Source organism: Toxotes jaculatrix, chromosome 14, assembly GCF_017976425.1.
Source record: "Toxotes jaculatrix isolate fToxJac2 chromosome 14, fToxJac2.pri, whole genome shotgun sequence".
Classification (NCBI taxonomy): domain Eukaryota; kingdom Metazoa; phylum Chordata; class Actinopteri; family Toxotidae; genus Toxotes; species Toxotes jaculatrix.
Genome location: NC_054407.1, coordinates 2336141 through 2361125, shown reverse-complemented (window position 1 = coordinate 2361125; position 24985 = coordinate 2336141). Strand labels below are relative to the sequence as shown.

At 41.4% G+C, this 24985-nt stretch overlaps 3 protein-coding genes across 6 annotated transcripts; all 3 read right to left on the bottom strand.

Moving 5' to 3' along the window:
* Positions 1–3513: 3513 nt before the first annotated feature.
* LOC121193342 (palmdelphin-like) lies at positions 3514–14621 on the bottom strand. Of its 2 annotated transcripts, XM_041055579.1 has the most exons (10): positions 14587–14621; positions 9984–10072; positions 9639–9719; positions 9318–9427; positions 9094–9208; positions 8993–9017; positions 8826–8912; positions 8537–8697; positions 7054–8083; positions 3514–4033 (listed from the first exon to the last, which is right to left on the bottom strand). In XM_041055579.1, exons 2-10 carry the CDS (start codon positions 10026–10028, stop codon positions 4017–4019), a joined length of 1671 nt encoding a protein of 556 aa, XP_040911513.1. In that variant the 5' UTR covers positions 10029–10072; positions 14587–14621; the 3' UTR covers positions 3514–4016. The 2 variants fall into 2 exon arrangements, with proteins under 2 accessions (XP_040911513.1, XP_040911512.1); XM_041055578.1 differs by lacking the exon at positions 3514–4033 and having other exon boundaries at positions 7004–8083.
* Positions 14622–15424: 803 nt separating this feature from the next.
* Positions 15425–19995, bottom strand: LOC121193731 (phospholipid phosphatase-related protein type 5-like). Its single transcript, XM_041056181.1, has 6 exons — positions 19464–19995; positions 18998–19130; positions 18175–18425; positions 17881–18057; positions 16991–17131; positions 15425–16849 (listed from the first exon to the last, which is right to left on the bottom strand). Exons 1-6 carry the CDS (start codon positions 19665–19667, stop codon positions 16820–16822), a joined length of 936 nt encoding a protein of 311 aa, XP_040912115.1. The 5' UTR covers positions 19668–19995; the 3' UTR covers positions 15425–16819.
* Positions 19996–20822: 827 nt separating this feature from the next.
* tyw3 (tRNA-yW synthesizing protein 3 homolog (S. cerevisiae)) lies at positions 20823–23499 on the bottom strand. Of its 3 annotated transcripts, none has more exons than XM_041056182.1 (6): positions 23177–23499; positions 22925–23005; positions 22743–22841; positions 22186–22257; positions 21872–22005; positions 20823–21685 (listed from the first exon to the last, which is right to left on the bottom strand). In XM_041056182.1, exons 1-6 carry the CDS (start codon positions 23342–23344, stop codon positions 21439–21441), a joined length of 801 nt encoding a protein of 266 aa, XP_040912116.1. In that variant the 5' UTR covers positions 23345–23499; the 3' UTR covers positions 20823–21438. The 3 variants fall into 3 exon arrangements, with proteins under 3 accessions (XP_040912116.1, XP_040912118.1, XP_040912117.1); XM_041056184.1 differs by having other exon boundaries at positions 20823–21583; XM_041056183.1 differs by lacking the exon at positions 22925–23005.
* Between the last annotated feature and the right edge of the window lie 1486 nt (positions 23500–24985).

Sequence of the window (24985 nt, the reverse complement as noted above, 5' to 3'; positions counted from 1 at the left end):
TCCCAGCATCAAAGAAATTAAACTTATACCTCGTATAGCCTCTTCATCCCACGTAGTCAAAATCGACGCTACAACACTGAGAGAGGGTTAGAGTGCAAGAGAGTGTGCGTGTGAGGGAGTGACAAACAGGCAAACGGTCGGGCGGACAAATAATTATGGCATGGTGGCTGTGTGTGAAACAGAAAGAAAAGGAGGGTGAGACAGGTTGGCACAGTGGCCGTGTGTCTGTGTGTCTGTCTGTGTGTCTGTCTGTGTGTCTGTGTGTGTGTGTGTGTGTGTGTGTGTGTGTGCATGCGTGTGTGTGTGCAAGAGACACACACACACGCACACACACCTCAGCAGCAGAATAAAAACTTCACTTACAATTAGTTGATTTATTCTCATGCTGATCTGTTTGTGGACCTGAAAGAAGAAGAAGAAGAACCAGCTCAGTCTGAATCTGCAGGTCAGAGCCAGTTCACCTGTGAAGACACAGAGTGGACTGATCCTGTCCAACACTCACACTCTGTGGACATGAGTTCACTGAATATAAATCCATCTGTGTGAAGCTTTATACACACACACCTCACACTGATCAGGGAATGTGATGTGTGCGTGAGGATGACTGTGGTGAAGCTGAAAGATTTTCAGACTGAATGCAGGTAGTTTAGAGATCGGCAGCACGTTCTCTTTACTGAGCACCGTTTCACAATCTTTAAGTATTGTTTATTGATTAAATTCTGCTCAACGAGTAAAACGGAAAATCAACACTGATCAAACTGATGACGGTACCGTCGGAGCTTCACTCAGAGCGAACCACCGCCCTCAGGTTCGCCTTCACCCACGCCGCTGCTGCACCTGTGAGCCAAAGCAGCAGGTGCGCTCCGGACAGCCACAGTCCCCACGCACTGACCTGCAGCTCTGGACTCGAATATAAACCAATAAACGTTTATGTGGGTAAAAACTCTGAGGACTTACAGGCCTGTCTCCACATAACACTGATAACCTGAGCACGTGAGAGGAGAACTGAGGGTTTACTAACGTGAACTAAGGAGGCCGCTAAGGCCTAATTATCTCTGTGCGGCCGCGCTGTCCCGCGTGTCATATTCAGCCTTTATCTTTACCACATGAACCACATCACGGTCCAGAATTTAAATATGTCAAACCACCAACACTTAAGAAATATTTACTACAGAACCAGGTGAGCTCCACCTTAAACCACGTCGTTGGCGCGCTCGTTGGGGCTTGTCTGAAATCGTGGACTTAAATGTTGTGTGTACTCACCTTTCGTAGAAAATCCAGAAAACCGTTTCCAAGCCGTCTGTCCAAGGTGAGCGGTGCGATGGAGACACGCGCACTGAGGCTGTGTGCGCGAGCGTGTGCGCGGGCGTGAGCACGAAGTGGCGTCTGTGGCTCACCGGGTGGATAGGCCATGGGCGCCTCTGTTGTAGAATCTGAAGAACAGAGATTCACAGGTTGATACACCCGGTCTGTTTCCCTCAGTGTGCTCACACTGTCTCCATACTTACTCAGAAACTCGGTGAAAGTCTGCGTTCCGCGCACACGCGCTCTCCTCTCCTCCAAACCGGCGCGATAATGGCGGACTCGGCACAGCGCCTGGTGGTCGCAGTGGTACCGTGGTTTAGCTGAACTACGAGCTGAAACCAGCTCCAACACACGGCTCGGCGTCCGGTTTTATCAGGTTACACTTTAGCTCAAAGTCCCGGGTCTTCACCTGATGAACAACAGTATTTCACAGATTTGAATGGACGCACTACCAGCGTCTCCGCGTCCACCTGTTTCTAGCGTCCTCCCGGCATGCACCTGGCCTTTTTAAGCCCCACCCCTCTAACAACCAGGACGGTCATCATCTCTGATTGGCTAATGATTGGCCAGTGATAATTGGGTCAGACCATAAAATCACAGGTCATGTATTACGAAACAAAGCATACAAAAGCATAGAAACTAATAGGACTGTGCCATACCGCAAAATTTGGTATGATCCCATAAGTAAATACAAGGCCAGTACTGCTGATACCCATACCACTATCAATACGTTTTTACTCAGAAAAGCAGCTTATCTCCTTTTGTGTAGGGCGGAGCAATGCGTCATAATGACGTGAATGCAATATGCAAACTTGAATGAAAATTGAAATTTTGAATTTTTATGACCATAGAATGATTTTGTGATTTTTCAATTTTCAATTAATTGATCATGATTATGATAATTTTAGGCAAATTAAAAAATACTTTTTAAGTCAAAATTTAAATTTTACTTTTTCAGTTAAGATTTTTGTTCAGTTTTTAACAGAAGAGGGCAAATAATATCAAAAACTACTATTGGCTGTCATTCACAAGCTTTGGCTAAGGTACCCTTTTGGGCCCTGTCCCCATGTTTAGAGATTTATAGGTTTTTGTTCACAAACAATAACATTTAACATTTACATTTTTCCCTTTTATTGCACTTGCTGCAATTGCAATTGCTGACCACTAAATCTGCTACTGTTACTACTTTTATCTATTTTATATTTGACTTTTACTGCAGTTAGTATGACTACTGTTATCAATGCTATTCACAGTAATAATTTGTCTGATACTATGAATGGATCTAATGTGCCTGCACCATGTCAGGACACTGGAATACTCACAGGACTTTGTTTTCCTCTTCTCAATTTACATTGGAGTCAATGGAGCAGATGAGAGCGACTCATGTCGGTAAAAGGCAGACTATTCAAAGACTATTCACCGTAAATTCTACCGATAAAGTAAACATATTGTGAGAAAGAAGACAAGTGTGTCTACAAAGTTGGAGAATATCACTGTTGTAGAGTAAGATTTGTGGCTGTAGTCGTCGTGTGAAGAAAAAAATTACTGAGACTTTTTTAAAAGCCTCTACACTCTAAGCTCCCACTCTAGGCTGGAACATTCCACAATACACACCCACTGTAAACTCTAAATTTTTCCAAAATCCCTCATGATCATTGCTTTGCATGCACACGTAGTTTCACTAGATAATGTTTTTGCAACTTGATTAATGAGAAAAGGTGAATCTTTTATTGATGTTCTTGTATTTCTTTTTTTTAAATTTAGAATTATGTGACATTTGAGGGAAGAAATAAGAAATTATACTTTTACAAACGAAAACTAGAAACAGTCATAACAAAATACACTCTTACTCAGTTCAGGACGTTCAGGGATTTGGCTGATACAGACCAGTTCATTTGACCTCCTCTCTCACTGGATTGTGACAGCTGGACAGAATTAGGACACTGTTCAGAGACATTTTAGAGAGGTTTTAGTAAGTAAACGAAAGTGAAGCTGTAAAGGTTGGGGACAAAATTCTGATTGGATTAGATCTGATTAGAATAATGCAGTAGGTGGTTTAAAACACAAACCAAGAAACTCTGACACAGACAAACCTTTATTGTTGGACTAATGCTTTTACACTAAATTCAAAGGACACAAGGAAGTAGACTCCAGACCAGATCAAAGAAATCAGACCACAGTCTTAAAATCTCTGCAGTCTTTGAACCACACGCTGGATCTTATACATCGATTATTCTGTGTAGTTTAACTTAGCACAAAGACATTTCTGGGTGTGAATTCCCAGAACACTATTGTTGTTTTTGGTACTCTGAAGAACAGGAAATCACAAAGAAGTATTCTTTCAATACCATGTATAGTCTTCTCATGTACTTCAGTTGCCATTGAGGAAACCAGTTTCATTAATAAAGGTAATGTGTCAAAAACTTACAAGAGACAGACAGACTGTAATGAGATAGTTTGAGCAGGTCCAACAGGGCTGAACCCAGCTTTGGCTTTTCATCAGTCTGAGCAGGGAGGGGATGATGGAGACAATGAAAAGCTTCAGAGGACAAAACCTCAGCAGGACTAGGAAACCTGTCCCAACCCATGACTTCTTCACAGACAGAGCTCGACAGGTGATGAACGACAGGCGATGAACTGGTCAGGCATCGCAGCAGGACGCAGCAAACTGAGTAACCACCGAGAGCTACTTCAGATGGAAGGATTCATCTTCATGCCTCACCTGTACCTGACACACACACACATACACAACAATGTCATTATTGTGGCACTGAGCTCACTTACTAACAACATGCCTGACTTAAAAGAACAATGATGAAAACATATCACTGATTTCAGTTCCAATTTATTAACCTCAGCAGCTAAATCTTAAAATGAGGTACTGTGGTGAGGGCGGCGATTCAGGTTGGACTCATCAGCCTTGACACACAGTGTGTACATCTATAAACATTTTGACATGTGTAATTAATAAAATCAGTGATGGCTGAATTCCATTTAGCTGCTTCAGTTTCAGGGTCTTGGTTTTGTTCATGTTGCCTCACTGTCGCAACGTCGTGGTTTACTGGAGTCACTTGAATAGAGCAGAACCATTGTTAATATCATGTAACGTGTGTTTTTTACTGTGACACACAACCAAAAACATGACACAAAAAACACTTCCAGTAAAAGTCACCCACAAAATTAGAAAAAAAAGACATTTCAGAGATTATATGTTGCATATGCAACATTTAATAATTTTTTTTTTCCAATTTTTTTACCAATTTCTATTTCATGGAGCAGGTTACGTGAAGGGAAAATAGATCAATAGTTCATTCACACAACTCCAAACAGTCTCAACTCAAAGTACACTCATTTGCTTGCTCTGGAGCTTTCGACCTAATCACACCATCTTAATCAGCAGTTGAAGTTTGCTGAGCTGTCATGGAGCTATTCACCTTATTCAGTGTTTACAGTTTGTTCTCATATTAGAAACAGTGAAGACTGTGTGATTCAACTGAAAGCCCTGGAATGAGCAAGTAGGTGGACCTTGAGTTGAGATTGTCTTGAGGTGCGAGGACTTTAAATTGGTTGAAAATGAAGTTTACTACAGAACTCAGTGAATCTTTGCACTTTAATGTGAAATACCACTACTGCACTGTCCTACACACATACCTACATCTCTCATCATCCTTCTTCCATTTACTGATGATGAGGCAACAAAATTATTTTAAGATAAAAATGTCCAGTTTTGTAACCAACATACTTTTTACATCAAAGTATAAACAGAAACTAACTTTCTTGAAGTTTTATAGCAAATGTAAATGAAGCAGTGTTTGTGTTAATGAAGCCTGTGGACTGATTCTGTCCCGGAGTCACAACAATAACAACAGCACCACTGTATTCAATGACAAATTAATGTTGGCTGTGTGTCTGTGCCAATAACACGAGGACTGTCATTAATGTGATTAAACCTGATGCTGTCCACACACACACACACACACACACACACACACACACACACACACACACACAGTGTCATGACAGGCCATCAGGGCCAATGTAAACTAACACAAGGTGAGTGAGATCCAGCAGGACTATGTGGGTCACATCTGAGCTGATTCACATCATACACGATTAATGTCACACACATAGTCACAAAGCGTTGTGTCGTGACGACAGTTAGAGCGACACAGACAGAAGGAGCTGTTCATATCAATCAGCGACGAAGGTTTATTAGCATCGTCATTACATGGTTATCCACATGCTCTTCATCACATGCTCTTCACCTGACACTGTACAGTACAAACGTGACGTTAGTATAAAAAGGAAACGCACAGCAAAGCCAAGGTTAGACAAAAAATTAAAACAACAAAAAAAAAAACACATTTAAAGTTCTTTACTGACACTGTTGGGAAGATATTTGTCATGTGTAAATAACTGTATCAAGTGTGTCAAGTGTGTGTCATAGTATGTTGTAAATATAGCGACTGGTTTTCATTAATAGATTCAATTTGATTTACTTTGAGAAACCAAAATGAAAACCGCATCACATCTCAGACCCCATTTGACACACCCCAACACATCACACTGCATCAGTTTGATGTTGTGTAGCTAAGCTGATCACACTCATATATTTTCTTACTGGGTCAGTGTCGACTCAGCTGAAATATCTGAATTGGTTTTTATTTTTCTTGGTGAAACCTACTTTGGAAGACACTGTACTGCTGTATATGGCAAACAGTACTATACAATATTACAAAAGCACTTTAAATATCACTGAGTCCATCATTAAAAATTCCAAATAATCTTAGCGTCTGCTGTTAGTCTTGAGCTCCTACAGCTGCTTCTTATTCTGAACTAGGTCACCTCAACACTAAGACACCAGCAGAGGGAGCCAAAGGAGAGCGTGTCACTGGAATCAGCGTTTATCAGCTGAATCTGTCTGAAGTTCTTCAACATGCTGTATCTAGTCAATTCTTGGACTCACACTGTGCTGTATATATGAATTCATTCATTGAAAGTGTAATACAGAGTTTCACTGAAACAGCAGATAAGTGCATTATGCTGGAGAGGGTTCAGAATTCTCCCCTGCAGTGAAAACTGGTCCTGATCACAGTGCATGTTCTCAGCCTTTCAACCACAGTGACAGATTTTTGCTTTTCAGCTGCATCAATTGATCTTTTTGCCACCTGAGGGTAGAAGAACTCAGACACGACCTAGTATATCACCTGACTAACTTGTTAAGGCTAATATCTTAGCAAGCAACTGAGTGTTTCCACATCTAGCTGATGCGTAGTAGCACATGCATTTATTTGTGTCCACCAGATGAATGTAAATCCAGTATTCACTCTCTTTTAGCTCTGTTCTGGTCTCCACCAACTCCTAACCAAAATATCAGACTCTTTAGAGGCTAAGTGTTCCACTATGTTCATCAGCTAGCTGCTGAGTCTGTCTGCTGTTAGCTGCTGGACAGGCAGTGAACTGAGGGGTCATCAGAGCTAAAAGCTACACAGAGCTGCACAGTTGATAATAATTTTCTATTTTTCTCAAAAAATAGCTACTATTCCTATAAGAATGGGTAAGTTTACTCTTTAACAGGCCATAATCCAAGCGCCTTATCAACAAACTGTCCCCAACTTGTGAATCACTGTCACTGTGTGCAGTTAGTGTGTTAGTGCATTAGAGTCAGTGCTGGACACACATGCATTGGTTAGTCCAGTCAGCAGACAGTGCAGCAGGGTTTGTGTTTTTTCTGGATCCTTTTGATACCTGGTCCCAGCCGTCTCGCTGTCTGCCTGTCTCCTAATCTGTCCACAGGTGGCACGCTTCCATTGGCTGCTCTTTCTGCTGAACAGCTGTTGGCACCCTGCTCGGCGTGGCTCTTCTTCTCCTTCGTGCCGTTGTCCTCGCCAGTTTCTTCACCGTCCTCGATGATGACCAGCTCGGCCTTCAGAGAGCCATCAAAGTCCTGACCCCGCCCACTGTCATCTTGCGCCATCTGGAAGCCCATGAAGATGGCTGTGATTGGCTCACTGGTTTCCATGGTGTGGAGGATGGTGTAAGGGGTGTCGTCTGTGCAGAGCGGGGAGGGCACTCGGTCAGAGGGGGTGTGGCCACTGTACAGAGCAGTGGGTTGGCTGTGGCTGTGGTGAAAGGGTGGGCCGTAGCAATAAAGTTCTTCTTCGTCAACGCTGATGTAATGGCTGAGAGGAATATGGTTGGCTGGAGTATAGCACAGTTGTGGTTGGTAGGCTGACACTGCTTCCTGGTCATGTGATCTGGGAGGAGGACAGCCATTGGGTCTGCCTCCATTTACCCTACTATTGCTCCTGATGACCCCATTGCTGTGGTGGTTAGCAGGCTGATGTTCATGAACACTGTGGCAGTTTCTCACCGGGTATGAACTGTAGTGGTGATCTTTCTGGTTGCCATAGTGAAAGCCCACCCTCTTGTGGTTTCCAAAGTGAAGACCTTCCCTCCAGTTGCTTAGGTTACGTCTCTCTTCCTGCCAACTGTAATGGTTTTCCTGGTGACCGTAGCGAGGCTCATCCCGCGGTTTCCTCTGCCAGTCTTTCTCGGTCGTGTTGTTACTGAGGACATTGTTACTATAATGTCCTCCCTGGTCTCTGATGTGACACCCCCCTACTCTGTCTCCCTCATCTTGGTGGTTATAAAAACAGTGCTCCTCCCTTCTGCTGGGATTTTGATGGTTTACTTGCCGATGGATTGTGGCGCTTCTCAGCAACTGTTCCACCTCCCTGGCCGACAGCTCAGACATACAGCTCAGGTCACGTGACCCCTGAAAGTAGAAAGGAATATGGGCCATTTTTAGGAGAACATGATGAGAGGTCAATGGCAAAAGCAGTGAAAAGTAGATGATCCTGGAGAAACTCGGGAGTGGGGCCCCTGCTGGGGAGCGGAAAATGAGTAAAAGGAATAGTAGTATCAGACAGTTTAGTTGGTCATTTTACATCATCTATTTCTTTTCATTGTTATGCTAATGTCATGAGACATTATGTGTCCATAAAATCTGCACTCACCAGCAGTCTGATATTTTAAGGGACTATCTAATAACTTGCTGTTCTGATCATTTAACACTTTAGAAATTGATGAGGAATTTGATCACTTGGCTTTTACGCACTTTTACATTTTACTCATTTCCTCAGTATTCAGTCTTTATGTACCATGTAACATGTCTTAAATTTTACACAAGTAAAGTTCATTATCATCATTATGTTATTAATGAAAATACCTCTTGTGGATTCAGAGCATAAACACACTTCCTGCCGTCATCGTAAACCTTGAGTCTGGAGTGTTGGTGTAACTCCTCAGGGGGGACAGTTGCAGTGGACAGTACTGTGTTCTCCCCGGTTTCCAGGTTTTTAGTTACATTGATCTCCATGGCAAACAGAGCTAAGACACAGAGGGAAGACAGACAGTGTGTGTTAATGTTAGTTTATCATCTGAGTGTATGATTATATCAGTCCAGGCTGCTTCCATGCTTTACAGAAACATGAAAAATCTCAGAGAAATGATCCCACTCTTTCTTGCTGCATTTGGCTCAGTGTGATTATTGGCTGGAGGAGGTTCTGGGAGGTCAGGGATCACTGTGGTGACTGGTAATGGTTCTGAGGGACAGAAAACAAAACTGTTACTGTGGATTCCTATTTTCTGTGGGTTACATCTACAAAATAATGATATGACTTACCTGAAACAAAGTTTTCCTGGGCCTCCTGGAAAATAAATACAAATGAGTCAGAGCAACGTAACTGACACACAAAAGTACAACACAACTGTGTGTGTGTGTACCTTTATGATTTCCTCTGGACTTTTCTCCACGGCCTTCAGTTTGCTGAGGATGAAGCTCTCGTTTGTGGAAATCATAGACTCCTCTCGCTCCAGAAGCTCCACCTCAGTTTCTATCCTTATGGGTGAGACAGGGCAGGTTGGCAACAGGTCCAGTAGGTCATACTGGTACATCTGTGTGTGTGTGTGTGCATTTTTCTCTGTGGTGTGTGGTCTGTGTTCTGTACCTGTGGATGCTCAGCTGCAGGGCTTTGGTCTGCTGCTGGTCAGACAGAAGGCTCTGCTGCTGCAGGGAGTCTGCGTCCTGGAGCAGCCACTTCTCTCTCAGAGCTTTTTTCTGTTCATCCCACAGGACAGAAGGACACGGGCTTCAATAACATGGATCATGAGCAGACTAATAATTAGAACATGTGTACAAACAGATGGACAGAGTGATGAGTGTAGGCTTTCTACAGTTCATGCTAATAAGAGATAATACCCATCAATCCCAACAGTTTCCTGTATCACTCAGATGGTGTTATTCAGACAAACAAATATGAGTGCTGAACCTTTAGATGCTGTAGTTTGAGTTTCTCTTTGTCCAGTTCCAGCTTCTTCTGTCTAATATCTTCCTGAATTCGGTGCTTCTCCTAATACATCAAGGACAAGTAGAGGTTAAATAGTGAGTTTATAGAACAGTTTATAACTGATTCCAATAAACTTAAGATTAAAGGTAAAGTCAACAGGATCATGCAGATATAGGTAATATTAATTCTTTTTTAACACTTCCCTATTTACTTCTCTTTTCTATTGTACTGTCGAGTATAAATGAATGTTTAGGTTAGTTAAATGCAGTAGATAGCCACGGCTACAAAATCCTAATATGGGTAAAGTAAAACAGAGTAAAGCATTACAGTGATGGCCTGGAGCCTCTCCTTCAGCAAGTCACACTCCTCCATACTGCTTCAGGAGACAAAAGGGGAGAGAGGGAGGAAATGAGAGCCTGGAGGAGGAAGAAAAGAGAGAAACATCAGACACCCTTTTCCACGTTTCAATGTCAAAATAAAGGCACTGAAGCTGATATTGTAGAACATAAAGTCATACAAATGGACTACAAATTAGACCGACGGCAGGGTAAACACCGGTTTATGTGATCAATGAGTTCAGGTCTTTTCAAACTGATGAACAGAATCTTACTTACAGGATCTTATCGCACTATACTGTATTTTCATCTTGTATTTCATTCTGTAGTTAATTTTTACATTATTTATGACTATTAAGTAAAATGGGAATTGCAAGTCCAGCTGAGATCTCATTCATAAGATGAACCTGGAGAAGCAGTGTCAGTGATAAGTAACATAAATATTGGTTACCAGCCAACAAAACAAAACAAAACAAAACAAAACAAAACAAAACAAAACAAAACAAAACAAAACAAAACAAAACAAAACAAAACAAAACAAAACAAAGATAAAACACAATAAAACAACAGTCAGCTTGATAAACACTGTGTCCAGGACCACTACACACTCATTGAATGCTTTTTCTGTATGCATTGCACTGTATATATGTTACTGCAGATGGAAACATCTACACCAGATCATGTATTTGCAAGTCTCTTTCTTTCAAACTAATCGTATGTCAACCTGCTGAGGAGCCACTCAGCTTTACTTCAGAGACATGCACAGAGCTGATACACTTCTAACTCATTAAACAGATCACATGTACCACACTATCTGTGTTATGCTAAAGAAATTGTCACACTTTCCAAACTATGAATGCAATTTGTCTTAATAGTTGAAACAAACAGTAGTGTTTTCAGTGTTTTCTACAGTGAACGCAGTGCAGGGCTCAGTAAGTCAGGTGGTTTTTAGTGATCTGCATCACCGTAACAGTATCCCAGCACCCTACGCTGGTCTAAGTGCTGCTTCTCATTTTCAGAAAACTGATTCATCACCATATAACTGCTCAGTTTTAAAGATACGCAAAAAACAGCACAGCACAGCTGCTTTGCTCTGTTTCCCGTCACCTTCTCTCAGCTGGAGGTGTTTCTGCTGATCCTCCAGCACAACTCCAACGATCTTGGGAAACTTGAGCTAATTGTTGCTGTTACTGCAAACTGTTGCTGCCTCAGCCTCAGCTGTGTGTCCTCACTTTGTCAGTCTATTAAATCAGGAGACAACGTTCTGACAGGACCCCTGATTTACAAGAGTCTCCTTTAACTGCAGCTGCTGTGTGTGTGTGTGTGTGTGTGTGCGCCTTCCATCTCTCCCAGACTGGCTGTCTGCCCACACAGAGTCTCAATCAGTGTTTTGGTAATTTGAAAAAAAAAAACCAAAACCTTGTATCATGTTTCATCCTAAATCTGTTAGCTTACATGTTTAAATGATCATATTTCTAGCTGAACTGGGCTTGATGTGACTTATACAGTATGTATTTATTATTTACTGTCATTCATTGTGTCCACATAGTGTTTTTACGTTTTTTCTTTTACATGAACCTACTGGACTACATTTCTCAAACTGGAACAGCTGCTGTATCAGGGTCCTCCACAAATGGAGTAGATCTGTGACTTCCTTTTCAGAAATACAGCACTCTGGCTTTTTTTATACTACGGGGTCAAATCTTTTATTTATATCCAGTGGGGTCAGTGGGCTGTCTGCTGGGGGGAGTGTTGACATCCTGCTGGTTCAGCTGTCTAAAGTGGAAACCCTGTAATTGCCTTGTTGTCGGGTTTACGTTTTTTGTTTTGTGTTTTTCAGCTGTTGCTAGTTCAGATGTAAAATTTTGCATAACAAGTCAAATCAGTTTTATAAGGAGTACAGCTCAGCCTGTGCAGGCCTCTCACTTACATTAAAGACTTTTGAAGCCAAGTCAATCATCACACCAGAGTATGAAAGTGTGATGGAAAACCATTAGGGATGATATGGCCTAGAATAATTCATTATTACATCACATTTTTTCAGTACATCCCACGAGTATATAACAATAATTCACACTGACATCATTAATTAAAGTCATGTGACCTGGACACAGATGAGCAGCATAAAATGGGTAGGGGGATTAATCAATATTTATTCAACTAATACAGTTAATTGAAGGTTTCAGCTAAAACATGCCCATTATGAGTCGATGAGCTCTCTGCAGCTATAGCAGCAGTAATGCTCGACACCATATTGTCTGTTGCTCTAGAGTTGCTTTGCCAAGTCTGTGAAGATAACCTCTAATTACGTAATCAAGTTTAAGGGTAATATACCCAGGTGCAGAACTTTCTAACAACTTTCTGATAATGAAGTTGAGTGGTCCTTAACACAAAACACCTCTGTGTTTCACAGGAATTCCAGTAATTCTTGTATTAAGTGAAACACCCCATTCTTTGGGTTAATTTCCCATCCTGCAGAGTCAGCTGTATGCAGGAGCCAAGGAAGCTGTGTGTGTTTAATATAGATATGGGTCAGGAGAGTTTATAGCGGGGGGCTCAAACACGTTCACGTGTATAAAGGGGTCGAGGGGGAGGAGCGCATTCTTAGACGGAAACACATACACATTTACTGCTTCTATTTCCAGGTCACCATTTGCTAAAGTCTGAGTTAAAACCCAGTTAGCTGGTCTAAGGCATTTATACTTTACTATAGTCAAAGTTGACTTATCCAGGTGTTTTACCAATGCATTCCTGACTCTTGCATGCAAAGTCAGCAGTTATGAACAATATGACTTAAAGCTAAACAAATAGTATCATAACATGTCGTTAACCACTGCCAGGTCAGCCAGGAGAAAGGGTCTCAGATTAATTTTGCTCAATGTCATCTTCACAAACACTGAAGCAAGACACACCACATTATTCTGCCCCAACTCCCTCAAACAAGGCACCAAGCCTGTCAGCCTGAGGCAGGGGCTTATCTGAACCCCCCCTCCAGTCACACAGACTATCAGTCAGACTGCTCCCTATTTATCCAGACAGTTGTCACATCATGTGCTAATTGAAGTGAAAACACATTTGCCAACCTTCCAACCTATGTAAGTAATAAACGAGAAAGACTTTTCTCTCCGTCCTGTGAGCCTGCCAGTCATTCAGTCAGTCAGCCAGTCAGTAAAGCAGCGGGTAAACTAAGCTAATCTGCTCATGAGGTAGTTAATCTGTGTAAACCATCTGTTTGCCAGCTATAGACAGAACAACCATGTGGGCTGATCAGTGTGACTATGACCATGTGCTCAGTACCTGACCATCTGAAAAATATGTCCATTTTATTTTCTATGCTATGGAACAGGGCTGGGTAATTTCAGAATATAAATGAATCTGAATAGCTCTCTGATATTCACATATAATAAATTATAGCAAATGTATAACGATCCCATACAATGAAGTTGCAGGGAATGCAGTGCATTTTGTCTCTGTCCAGTGAAAACCATCTATCTTCAACACGTCTACTTTTCAGAAACTTTGACAGTGCACTCCTAAAAAGAAGACATTTTTATGCTGCATGCACAACAGATGGATCTTGTGTAAAGAAAATAATTGTGCACTGAAGTTAAAAAAAAAAAAAGTTCAGTAACCACTGGAGATTTCATTCTTTTCTTAAAATTACAATTAAAAACATCAGAGGTAGCAGATTTATTCTCAGATAAATGTTTTACATGGCAGTGATGCAGCACACTGTTTCACCAAGGACCACAGACAAAGCTGTCAAACTAATGTAATGAAAGTAATGTGCAAGTTGTGTCATACAATATTTGTACTTAATTAAAATAGTCAATAGAAGTCTCGAAATTCATGTATAGGTTCACACTCTTGTACCCTGTTCCTGAAATGGTACAGTCATGGATCCTCTGTGTAAGACCATGAGTGTGAAGGTCACTTCAGTCATTACTGTGAATAAAGTTTGAAGCAAATTTAAAAGTAAATTTACAAATGTCTCAAAATAAGAATTTAAATGAGTGAGCAAAACTAAGGTTAAAAAAAAAAAAAAAAAAAAAAAAAAAAAAGTCAGTGTGTTATTACCTTATACGAGGTCACAGTGCAGGCTATCTGCTCTAACTACACCCTAACCCTACAAGCAGCAGGTCGGAGAAACTGAAGCTTACACAGAATTAAGGACTTATCTCCATTTCTCTCTGACTGTCTGTCTGTGTCGCTCTTTCTCTCTTCTAGGCTAAATGGTCACTTCACTAAACCGAGTGTCAATTTACAACACTTTTCTTATTTTTGAACTTTCCATAACTGTCTACATAATACTTGAATAAGTTTTCTTGGGCAGTAAGGGTAGAGATGCTGGACATAAACCCCTGTAAAACTGTTGTTTGAGCTGTTTCTGAGCAGCTAGTGGCTTAATTTATTTGGAACTATGAAACAATATGGCTGCATGTTGGAAAACTCCAGCAGTTAATAATAAAGTCACTTTAATAGTTGGAGGTAAAGCTTATTACAGATGTACAAGCAGAAGAGAACATGAGCAACTTTACAAACATTAATACTTTAAAAGAAAAAAACAAAAACAAAACAGTGCCATGTTAGCTTACCTGGCAGCGGTAACCCCTCTCCTCTCTGCTCTGGAGTTGGACGGTTTTTGCTCCGTCCCGCGGGTAGCTCGCGACCACTCGGGTGCAGGTGTAGGTGGGCGGGGCTCTCTGTGTGTCAGCTGATTGACAGTTTGATGTCCTCCTGTCAGCCAATAGAAATGTCGCCACTAGAAAGTGAGCTTCAAGCCCCTGTTACACGGCAGGGTCTCTGCACAGCCACAGCCGATTTGTTGGGAAATTTAACCTTAGTGTAATCATCCACTTAATAAAACGTTTTTTCAGAACCCCCCCCCCCCAAAAAAAAAAAAAAATCAAGAGAGAGTTTTGTATCTGTACTATGATTTATCAAGGTCTTTATGTTTTCTCATGCCAAACAAGCTCCTGGCCTTTTTCTGTCGATACTGCTGACTTCATTGGTCAGCTGCAGTTAGGTCAGCATGCAGCAGATGGGAGTCTTGTTTCATTTACGGACAAACCCTGTCTGTTTGGGCCTCATTGTTTTACTGTCCAGAAAAATCCACCACATCTGCTTCACCCAGAACTCTTCTGTTCAGTGTCTTCATTCAGTAACTCGGTAACTTTCATTTGAATAATTAATAAAAGGATAAAGCAAGGTTAAAGCATCCAGAATGGTGTGGTGTGAATTATGATTGTAGATGATGATGACGTTTATTATTATTATTATTATTGTTGTTGTTGTTGTTGTTGCTGTTGTTGTTGTTATTAGGACAGTGGCTATATATGGCACCATAAAGTAAGGAAAGGAAAAATTAGTAAATCAGAATCAGGACAGCAGAGTAAGATGAAATTAAAGTGCAAACTACTTTTAATTTGCAGGGTTCTTTACAGCAGCATACAGAGTTCTGCTGCTGGACAGTCCCCAAGAACACCTTCATGGAACAGCTGAGCAGTTCTGATCAGTCACTCTTTTTTTCCCTGATACACAGAGCACAGGAACTCACATGCACATCACTGACAGAAAGCCAGGGAAAAAGACAACACATCACTGGACAAAACAAAAATTCAAAATCCCAGCTACGTAAAAGACCGAAACACCTCAAAACACTGTGTATCTGTTCATATATTACAATCAGCTATAAAGAAACCACACTCAATACTTACCATCTGTACACACAACACTACTGTTAATTCAAAAGAGAGAAATATGTGTTTATATATACAGCATTTCAGGATGCTTTATAATATTTTTACAGAATGAATCACCCTTTGGTCCACTCAGGAACAAAACACATCATTCTACCTGATGAGTCTGTGTTTTAAAATTATGGCTCCCTTTGGGGGAGGCAGGATGAGTGGCAAGGGGCAACACTTACTACAAGATTATTTACTTTACAAAACACTTACACAGTGTAGTATTGTAAGTGTATTGTAAAGTAAATAATCTCTTTGCTGACCCATGAGTCTGAAATGATGAACAACACTATAGCTTCAAACATTACACATATTCAGCAGTGACAGATTTTAGCTGAACAAGAAAACACAGCAAATAATGGATTAAGGAAACACATAGGAGTAAAGCATCTTTGGTTATGAGGGTGTTGTTGTTGTTTAGTAGTTTTGTGTGTGTGTGTGTGTGATATAACCAGCATGAATTTCACTGACATTACTTGCATTTTCCCTTTAAAGACCCTGTGAGCTGTGAATCATTTCTATATTCTGTGATGTAAAATATAAACTCATGACACGCCATTTTACTGAGTGTTAGTTTAGACATGAAGACGCTGTTTGAAAAGTCTGTTTGTTGCCTGAAGATAAAGGTTCTACATCATCATTTACAGCAGAGCATCAGCACATCAGATGCAGTGATGTGATTAAAGTTATCTGACACCAGTGGTGTTGACAAAACTATTCAAATTTGAATTTGCAGCGATACCACTTTATTCCACATTTGCAATAAACTACATGCTGCTTCTGCGTCTTTGTCAGCTGCACCTGCACAGAGTCCACAGCGCCCTCTGCTGGTTGTGTACCATAGAGCAGGTATTCAGTAAAACCTACATGCCAGCACACAACCTAAACACATCTGCATGTAGTGGCTGCATGTTTGTAGTAATTATACTATAAAATTCACTTATTATTGACTGATGCATTTTCAAACACTACAAAAAAATAAACAAAAAAAATACAACCTCAAAATATGGTTGGTTTGGGAATGTCCATTTCATCTTGGTCATGTAGTGGAGTAGGGGTGGGGATGGGTGGGGGGTCATAGTCATGTGACTTCTGTGAAGGATCCTGGGCTCTAGATGACCGAGACAGAAAAACACAATTCAAATAAAAAAGTTTCTAAAAATTGTTTAAAGTTTTAATGGCGCTCTCTGTACTGAAAAAAAATCTCAGTATTTTTTGAATAATCTCATACACAAACAAAAACACACTTTACCTGTGTAGCAATATATTTGTTGCTGGTTTCCATGGTGTGATTCATTTGCGGTGACGCCTCATCGGTATTGGCTGTGCCCACATCTGAGGGACTCTGAAGAATCCCAGGTCTCTTTTTAAAATACTGAACCACAAACACCACCTGCAGAGAGAGGACGAAGAAAAGACACTGGCTACAACAAGATGTCAGTCATACCACGAGTGAATAAACTTTACACAAAGTCCTGCACTGAAGTACTTATATTACTGAGGTTCCTTTATTACGACTGGAGAGAGACAGGGCTTTATCATTTTGTTTAGATTGTTTCTGTGACCCAGCTTTTTGTCCCAGCCAAGACTGTGGTGCATGACTTGTTCCACAAAAGAAGAATTCAAACTCACTGAAGCAACAACAACATGTAGGCCGTGTGTGTCCTGCAGCAATTTAGTCCATTAGACCAGTTGTCTGTAAAGGACAAAAACCTAAATTTATTTGGCCAGCTACAGACTCAGAGCTGCAGAGTGATGGTCTGAAAAGAAGCCCCCCTCTGAGACTCTCTGGATATTTTGAAAACCTACCTTTTCCATGAGACTGTTATTTGACATGTCTAGTTACAGCTGAAGGTAACAGTGAAATCCTAACAAAGCTCAGTCCTGAAGGAGAAAATTAGGGCTGAGTCTGATAAAATAGCACTGATCCTGACAAGCTGAGTTTCAGAGAAGCTGAATGGCCAACCAGACCACCAAACCAGGCTACAGATGAGGGGGACCTCTCTGACTGTTACGAATCCTGTGAGGCTGAGGAGTTGATCTGCTCGATGAGACAGTTGGGGTAGGCAGAAATTAAGACCAAGTACGTCCAAGTTAAATCATTAAAAATGGCCACAGCCCATTAGATGAATAACGACTGACAAGAAAGACAGCAATAGCTCCCCCGATGACTTGTCCAGCTATTATGTCACTCCAGTGGTTTCGGTACTCTGCCACTCTGTTGATGCCCGTCAGCACAGCCAGACTGACCAATGAGAGACTGAGGAGGGGGCCTGTCAGTCGGCCTCCACTGGAACCAATGCAGGACATGATGTACATCTGCAAAGAAAGGTTACTCCACAGTAATTCAGTGACACCAGGGATCAGTCAGTCAGGTATATATGGTAAGATAACGCTCATACTCCAGCACCTGTTACTTTAAAGTGAACTACTCACTGCCAGATAAAGAGCTGTATACAGACTCAGCGCAGCCTCTTTGGAGGGAAATGTCTTCCTGGCTCTCATGATGTCATCAGGGTCACCAGTGCAGGCGTCGGATTGGCTGACAAAGTACGCCGTGTCCTGGCAGCTGAGCGCAGTGTAATTGGGCTGGCAAACAGACAGGAAGTAAGGAGCCAGACTTCCTGTGACCAGCTGGCCTGTGTTGACAAAGATGTCTGTGGAAAACAGACCGAAGGCATACACACCTACAGGGAAACACACACATGGTTCAGGTGATTTACTTACATCAAATTTATGAATGAATGACACAAGGTGTAAACTGGCTTCTCTGACAAAGAAACAAAAAAGTAGTGAAGTGATGACAAGTCAAAATGTCTGCTGTGAAAATGACTTGCAGTGACCGAGTGAACAAGACAATGATGCTGGACACAGCCATGATGTTATGACCAGGTGTTCTCATTATCAGAAGAGTCTCTCATATGCATTTGCACAGTTACAAATTAGGCCATTATAATGAAAACATGCTCTTACACCCAGTTATGAAATAATAAAACTACTTATTACAACACTTACTGTTCACTTATTTACCCATAAAATAAAAACTGACCTGCCTACATCAAGTGTAGCGCTAACTGGCCACAGCCAGATGGCTACTATCACCAATAAATGACACTAATAGAGAATTTAAAATATGTTCCATATGAAGCATGTTTGATTTCACAATAAAAGATCTGATATTGTGAATATAAATGACTATAATAGTTGCATGTCAGTGCAGGTTTTAGTTAATTTAGTGCAGTATTTGTACTTAGATTACCAAGGAAACGGAAGGTCCTGCGCACCATAGGGTTCATGTAGCAACAGTCACCCATGACAACAACCTTGTCTTGGTCGTAAAGGTCGTTTGAGTTGCAGCGAAGTAGGAAGATAACTAGCTCTACAGCTGAAATCTGCAAAACATAAAGAAAACAAAGAAGATACATCAAAAAGGGAAAAAAAAGTATGAAGAAAATCAACAAATGGATGGAAGCTCTTTAAATATTTGAAGAGTTGGAATAAAGTTATCAATACTGATGTTAACTGTCACACACTGTTAACATATGGGTTGCAGATGAGTTGGTGATACTTTGCTGTAGGTTTGTCTGGGATTGACCCCACTCACATAACACAGTCACTCGTCCAGCGTTGGTATGAAAACACAGTGCAGCTTTAAGATTTCCATCTCAGTATGATACAAAATGCTCACCCTCTGTTCTTTCTGTTTAAAGCACAGTTAAACTTACCAGTACAACTGGAAGTCCACCCACCACAGAATACAGTATGACGGGCTGTATGAGGCTGTCCTGCTCAGGTCCAGGGTCTGGTTTGGTTAAAGCCGGGTCTCTGCAGATGAAGCCCTGCTGTGCTGGACTGAAGGTGTCAGTGAACTCACAGTAGTAAACCAGCATCACTGTAGCTGCCAAAATCACCACCTGGAAGTACAGCATGGTGGAGTGTGTAGTCACAGCCTTACAACGTCCACTGAACTGTCACCACGGTGATGAGGGAGTCAGTCACACACAGTTACTTTGGTGATGAAGAATCCAACTCACATCTTCAAACCCTATATTACCAATCCCTGTTTTGTGTCGCTACGGTGAATAATCCAGGTTTACCAATTCTTGGTTAATGTCATCCACGATAATGTCTCGTTATAATCCAGTTTTACAACCACTATGATGTTTAATCCAGCTGTACAGGTCCTGCAGGATACTTCAGTGCAACCACAGATGATGATGAAATGCCACTCACACTCATTCTTCTTTGCCTTTTTTGTGATCCTGTGAGAGGGAAACCTTGTCCTTCCACTCCTGTGAACTTCCTGAATCATCTGACCGCAGTGAACCGGGGGAATTCGTTCTGTTTCACTGAACAAGCTCTATAAAGAGAGCCGCTTGCAGTCTGCTGAACACACATTCAAAGTGTAGGGAGATGGTAGAGCACAGCTTCATACAAAACCAATCAAAAGTGCTGTAGAGAGTAGACCGATTAGAGCCTCGGGGGCCAGAGGGACAATATCAAAGTCAAATCTAAAGTGACCAGGCAGGCAGCGGGGATGTCTGAGAATACGCAGAGTGCTGCTGCCCTCCAGTGGTGATACTGTCACATGATGTAGTCAACATCACAATCACACACACAACAGTAACAATAACAAGACTTTGCTGATTCTCCAGAGCATCAGCAGAGTCACGTCTGCCGTCAGTATTTCTATTGTTGCCTTTTGTAATCATGCTCTATACATGAGAGGTCCCCAGACCCTGACAGAAGGGAGCTGACCTGTTCTTGGATCCCTTCTAAAAAAGCTCCTGACTCTATGGAGAGCAGCCTGTTTATCAGGAGGCAGCAGCTGAACTCTTGTTGTGCTCTTGGTTGAGAAGAAGGATTAAGGTGACCCAGCCTTCACTCCCCACGTGACCTGCTCTGGAAAGATCCATGAAACACCACATCCCAGCCACCAGAGACAAGGCAGAGCACCAATTCGACCGTCCATTGATGGTGAAGTTTTAGTGGAGGAAAACCAATTAAAAAGTAAATAAACAACTAATAATACTGAGTATAAGGAGGTGAGATGGGAGGAAGCAAGTATAAAGAAAAATATACAGAAAACTGTAAGTCATGAGTATGTATTTATTCATAAATAAATCTATTGTAGACTGTACATGATTGAAGACTGAACCAATAGGAAAGGCCAATCAGTGACTGTAAACCAATGGTTTGCAGTGCAGACGAAGATAAAACACCTATTTGTCTGCATCCAGGAAGAAATTTGCTTATTAGCTGTAGCCACAGAGGCTCTAGCAAACCAAAGCCTCATGGGAGCTGCAGCTACTGCTAACAAAAGTCAGTTCTGACACTGAGATCTACAAATGGTACTTTTGTTATGTACTTTTAATTATAATGACAATAATGGGAATAAGGGTCATTTCATATTGTGTATAAAAATATCTTGATTAAAATCTTCATCTTTATTATATCTACTTTATTGTAGCAGCTTTGTCCATATTGGGATCTGGTGGAAATGATTTGTTTATTATTCCAGTGAGTGGAATAAAATGATGGCTGCTCCAGAGCAGGTTAGCTGTGTAGCATTGGTTACCATGGTGATCTGCTTTGTAATAAAGGCCCCTGCTCTCTCAAGAAAAATAATGATCAGCACTAAAGCACTCATACCAGATGATGACACGCTGAGCATGTCAGCATATGTGCAGAGCCACCACTTCATGTTAACAGGTCCAGACAGTCATCCAGCTCTTCCACACTGCTGGTCCCATCACCATGGCAACAGTCAGTCTGCGGATGTTCTCTCTTCCGCCTCCGTTTATACACACTTGTTTTGTTCTTCTCTTTCCCTTCTGTCTCCAGTCTGTTAGGGGGATATTGTAGTTCCTGTGAGCTGGGAGGATCTGGTAATTGTAATTTTTGTAGTTTCTGTGTGGTCAGAGCTGACTGGAGGTTCTGGTAGAACCTGGACGTGATAAAAAGAAAAACACAAACAAAACAAATCTGAGCTCCCCACAGCTGAGTTTACATTCAGGGGGTTGAAATGAATTATGGACAAGAATTCTATTAAACGTTTTAGTCGTGTAGCTGCTAATAGACACTGTTTTTACCAATCACTGAATAGGAGGGACTTAGCAGTTAGCAGACTGACCTGTGGATCCGTCTGAGGTTCTCCTCCATCTTCTGATTGGCTATGTGAGTTAGGAAATGGATGTACTCATGTTCAACCAAGAGCTTTCCTTCGTGACTCAGAGGAACCTCCAGGCCGTGGGTGCTACGGACCGCCTAGAAGGTCAACATACAGCAACAGGATATATTTACACCTATAGACACAAAACACTTTGCTCTTCCTACTTTGTGGATTGTCAAAATTTGGTATTATTTCAAAAATACTATTTAAAGGAATCCAATGGATGGATGAACAGACTTTTCACCTGGAAATGTCGCTCATGTCTCAGAACGTACCGTGATTATCTTTCCTGTCTTGCTGACAGTGAGACCAGAGTTCCTGAAGCCTGAGTTGATGGCCACTGAGTGCTGGAGGAGAGAAACAATGAAACTTTAAAGACTCAGTGGTGAGTTTATTCAATAAACTGTGTAAGTGCTGAAAAAAGCCCCATGGGAAGGTCTCATGGGACACAATGAAATCAATCTGCACAAACACTCAGAACAATTCACTGCTTTTTCAAGTCTCTCTAAGTTCATATTCATACAGCACCAAGCAAAGGTTCACTGACGCCTAAAGGACATGTGGTGGGCTTTGAAAGACAGCTGACCATGTAACAATCCATGTTACGGTGCTTTAATCTGTATTATGTCTTTGGCCTGCTAATTAAAGATGCTCACTGTGGCTCTTTTAACTAATATTCTTAAGTCATCACTTTTCACTGCAACTAGTCCAAAGAGCTGAACAGACTCATTCCAACTAACAGGTTAGAGCTCCATGTTGTGTTCAAAGACTACACGAAACAGCACTGTAATTGTTCACCAATACACGCAAACACATAAACTGTCCCTCTCACCATAAGCTGTGCATCTTCCAGCCTCCTGCACTGAACATGGAGAACAAAAGGCTCAAACTTCAACACAGCATCTCTGCTGGATTTGGCCAGAGCAGACACCTGAAGAACAAACACAACGCACTCTGGTTAATATGGAATCCGTGTGATTCTTATCAGACGCGCAGAGGTCCATCTTATCTCACCAGGTCATCAGATGTGCATTTTTGGTGTGAGACAAACAACCAAATACAGTTCTGTTTCTGGACATCACTGCTCTCTGGAGCCTGCAGGGAGGAAGAGACGAGACAGATCAGAATGCTGTGGTTATATTCAGTATCAGTCCATGTGTTTTATTAGCTAAGTGTTTTGACTGAAAAGAACAGCCCACGGCTATGTGAAACCCTTAGCTCATTCAAACAATGTCCTGACAGAGGACCAGTCCTAAGTCCTCTCACCCCGTCGATGAGGATGATTCTTCCGGAGCAGGAGCTGGTGGTGAAGTACTCCTCACAGCTGTTGAGCAGAGACACTACATGTTCAATGTCCTGGTCCACACTGCCCTTCTTACTCAGGTCCAGCTTGTTCAAACACTGCTTCTTCCATTGGCCGAACGTTTTATCCATGATAGGTCTGACTCCTGACCGCTCACAGTGAGCCGATAGAGCAACTTGTTCAAATGCTCAGGACCTTAGAGTCACGAAAGGGATCATTTTTACGCGGTTTAATTCACCTCTTTCCTTTGGGCATGTTAGTTAGCTGCTACCCGTGTTAGCCCCGGTCTCGCTCCTTCTTCTTCTTTAGTCAAAATGGCGGCCGAGATATGAAGCAATAGTACACACTGCCACCTGCTGTACCGGAGGGGGTACTAAGCGACGTTGAAAATGTTCCTAATGCTATATTTAACATTATATTAAATATAATACATATCTTTTAACGCTCCTTGAAAGATGAAAAATCTCCACTTTACTGTTTTACTTTGCAAAGCAGTTATTGTCATTCGAATATGTACATATTTGACATTCCTTTAAAATGGAGGTGTACTGAAGAAAAAAATGTGACAAAAACGCACGATAACAGACAGTGAAGCGAATAAGCAATGATATCTGTTCACAAGAAATTACAAAATTAAATGTAAAATAAAATACAGCAATGTCTTCTTAAACTGTGTAAAGAAGTAAACTATGAAATATTTAAACACATATCCAAAGTATTAAATCAACGTGTAGTGAAATACATCAGTGCCTATTTATTTTTAAACTTTTTACAAATTCATTTATTCACTAGAACAGTTTCTATTTTCAATAAATCTATAAAATAATTACAAATGTGAACATTTTTTTACTGTAGCATTTCCCCCTCAGTGAAACCCTCACCTGATGTCTATTTGATTTTATTTATTTGCTCTTAAGATCTTCTTTACTTGCAAAACACAACATACATAGACACAGTGAGGACAAGGTGGAGGGTTTGTACAGAGGATGGAGAAGTTACCAGTCTAACTGTGAAGGCTATGTGAAGATCCTGATCAATTCCTAGTTACCAAAGTCTCTGTTGGAGTCTTTGAGAAACTCAGCTGGTCACTCCATGTTCAACAGACAGAGGTAGTCCTCCTGATGGAGTCAGTCTGCTCTGTCACTCAGCTGAGACTCTCAACAAAGTCAAAACTGCTGATGGCGTCTTTTGAGTCACTGTAAATCAGAGACAGGAAGAGGAAGAGAGTAGAGTGAGAGCAAGAGATGGAGCGTTATCCCCCATTGGACTGGCATGGTTTACTGGCCCAGAATCTATAAGTGACAACAGAGCAGGAAAACAGTTGAAACAGATCTGAACACAGCAGACACAGTAGAAGAGCAGGACATCTACCATGAAGACATTATGAGGATCAGACCACAGGTAAGTTTCACTCTTCTTCTTGATCCATTTACATGTTGTAGTGACCTATAATGTGTGTAAGACCAGTATAAACGTTCTAAACCACTAACACAGCAAAGAGCCGGCAGTGATGTGATGAGGAGTCAGGGGGTCACAGCAGAGACCACTCAGGGGTCAAATAAGTGTTGAGAAGAGGATCAGGACAATGGAAAAAAAAAGGCTGGAAGGAGTTTTTCCTCTCGTCTCTTAGTTATCGTGGGAGATGATGTTGAAAAGTATTATAAATGCAGCCACCCACACTGCAACCAGCAACACAGCCCCCAGCACTATTATTACAGCTGATAGATGGAGTATTCCTGTGTTTGGAGCTTAACAGCTGAGATGTTCAGAGG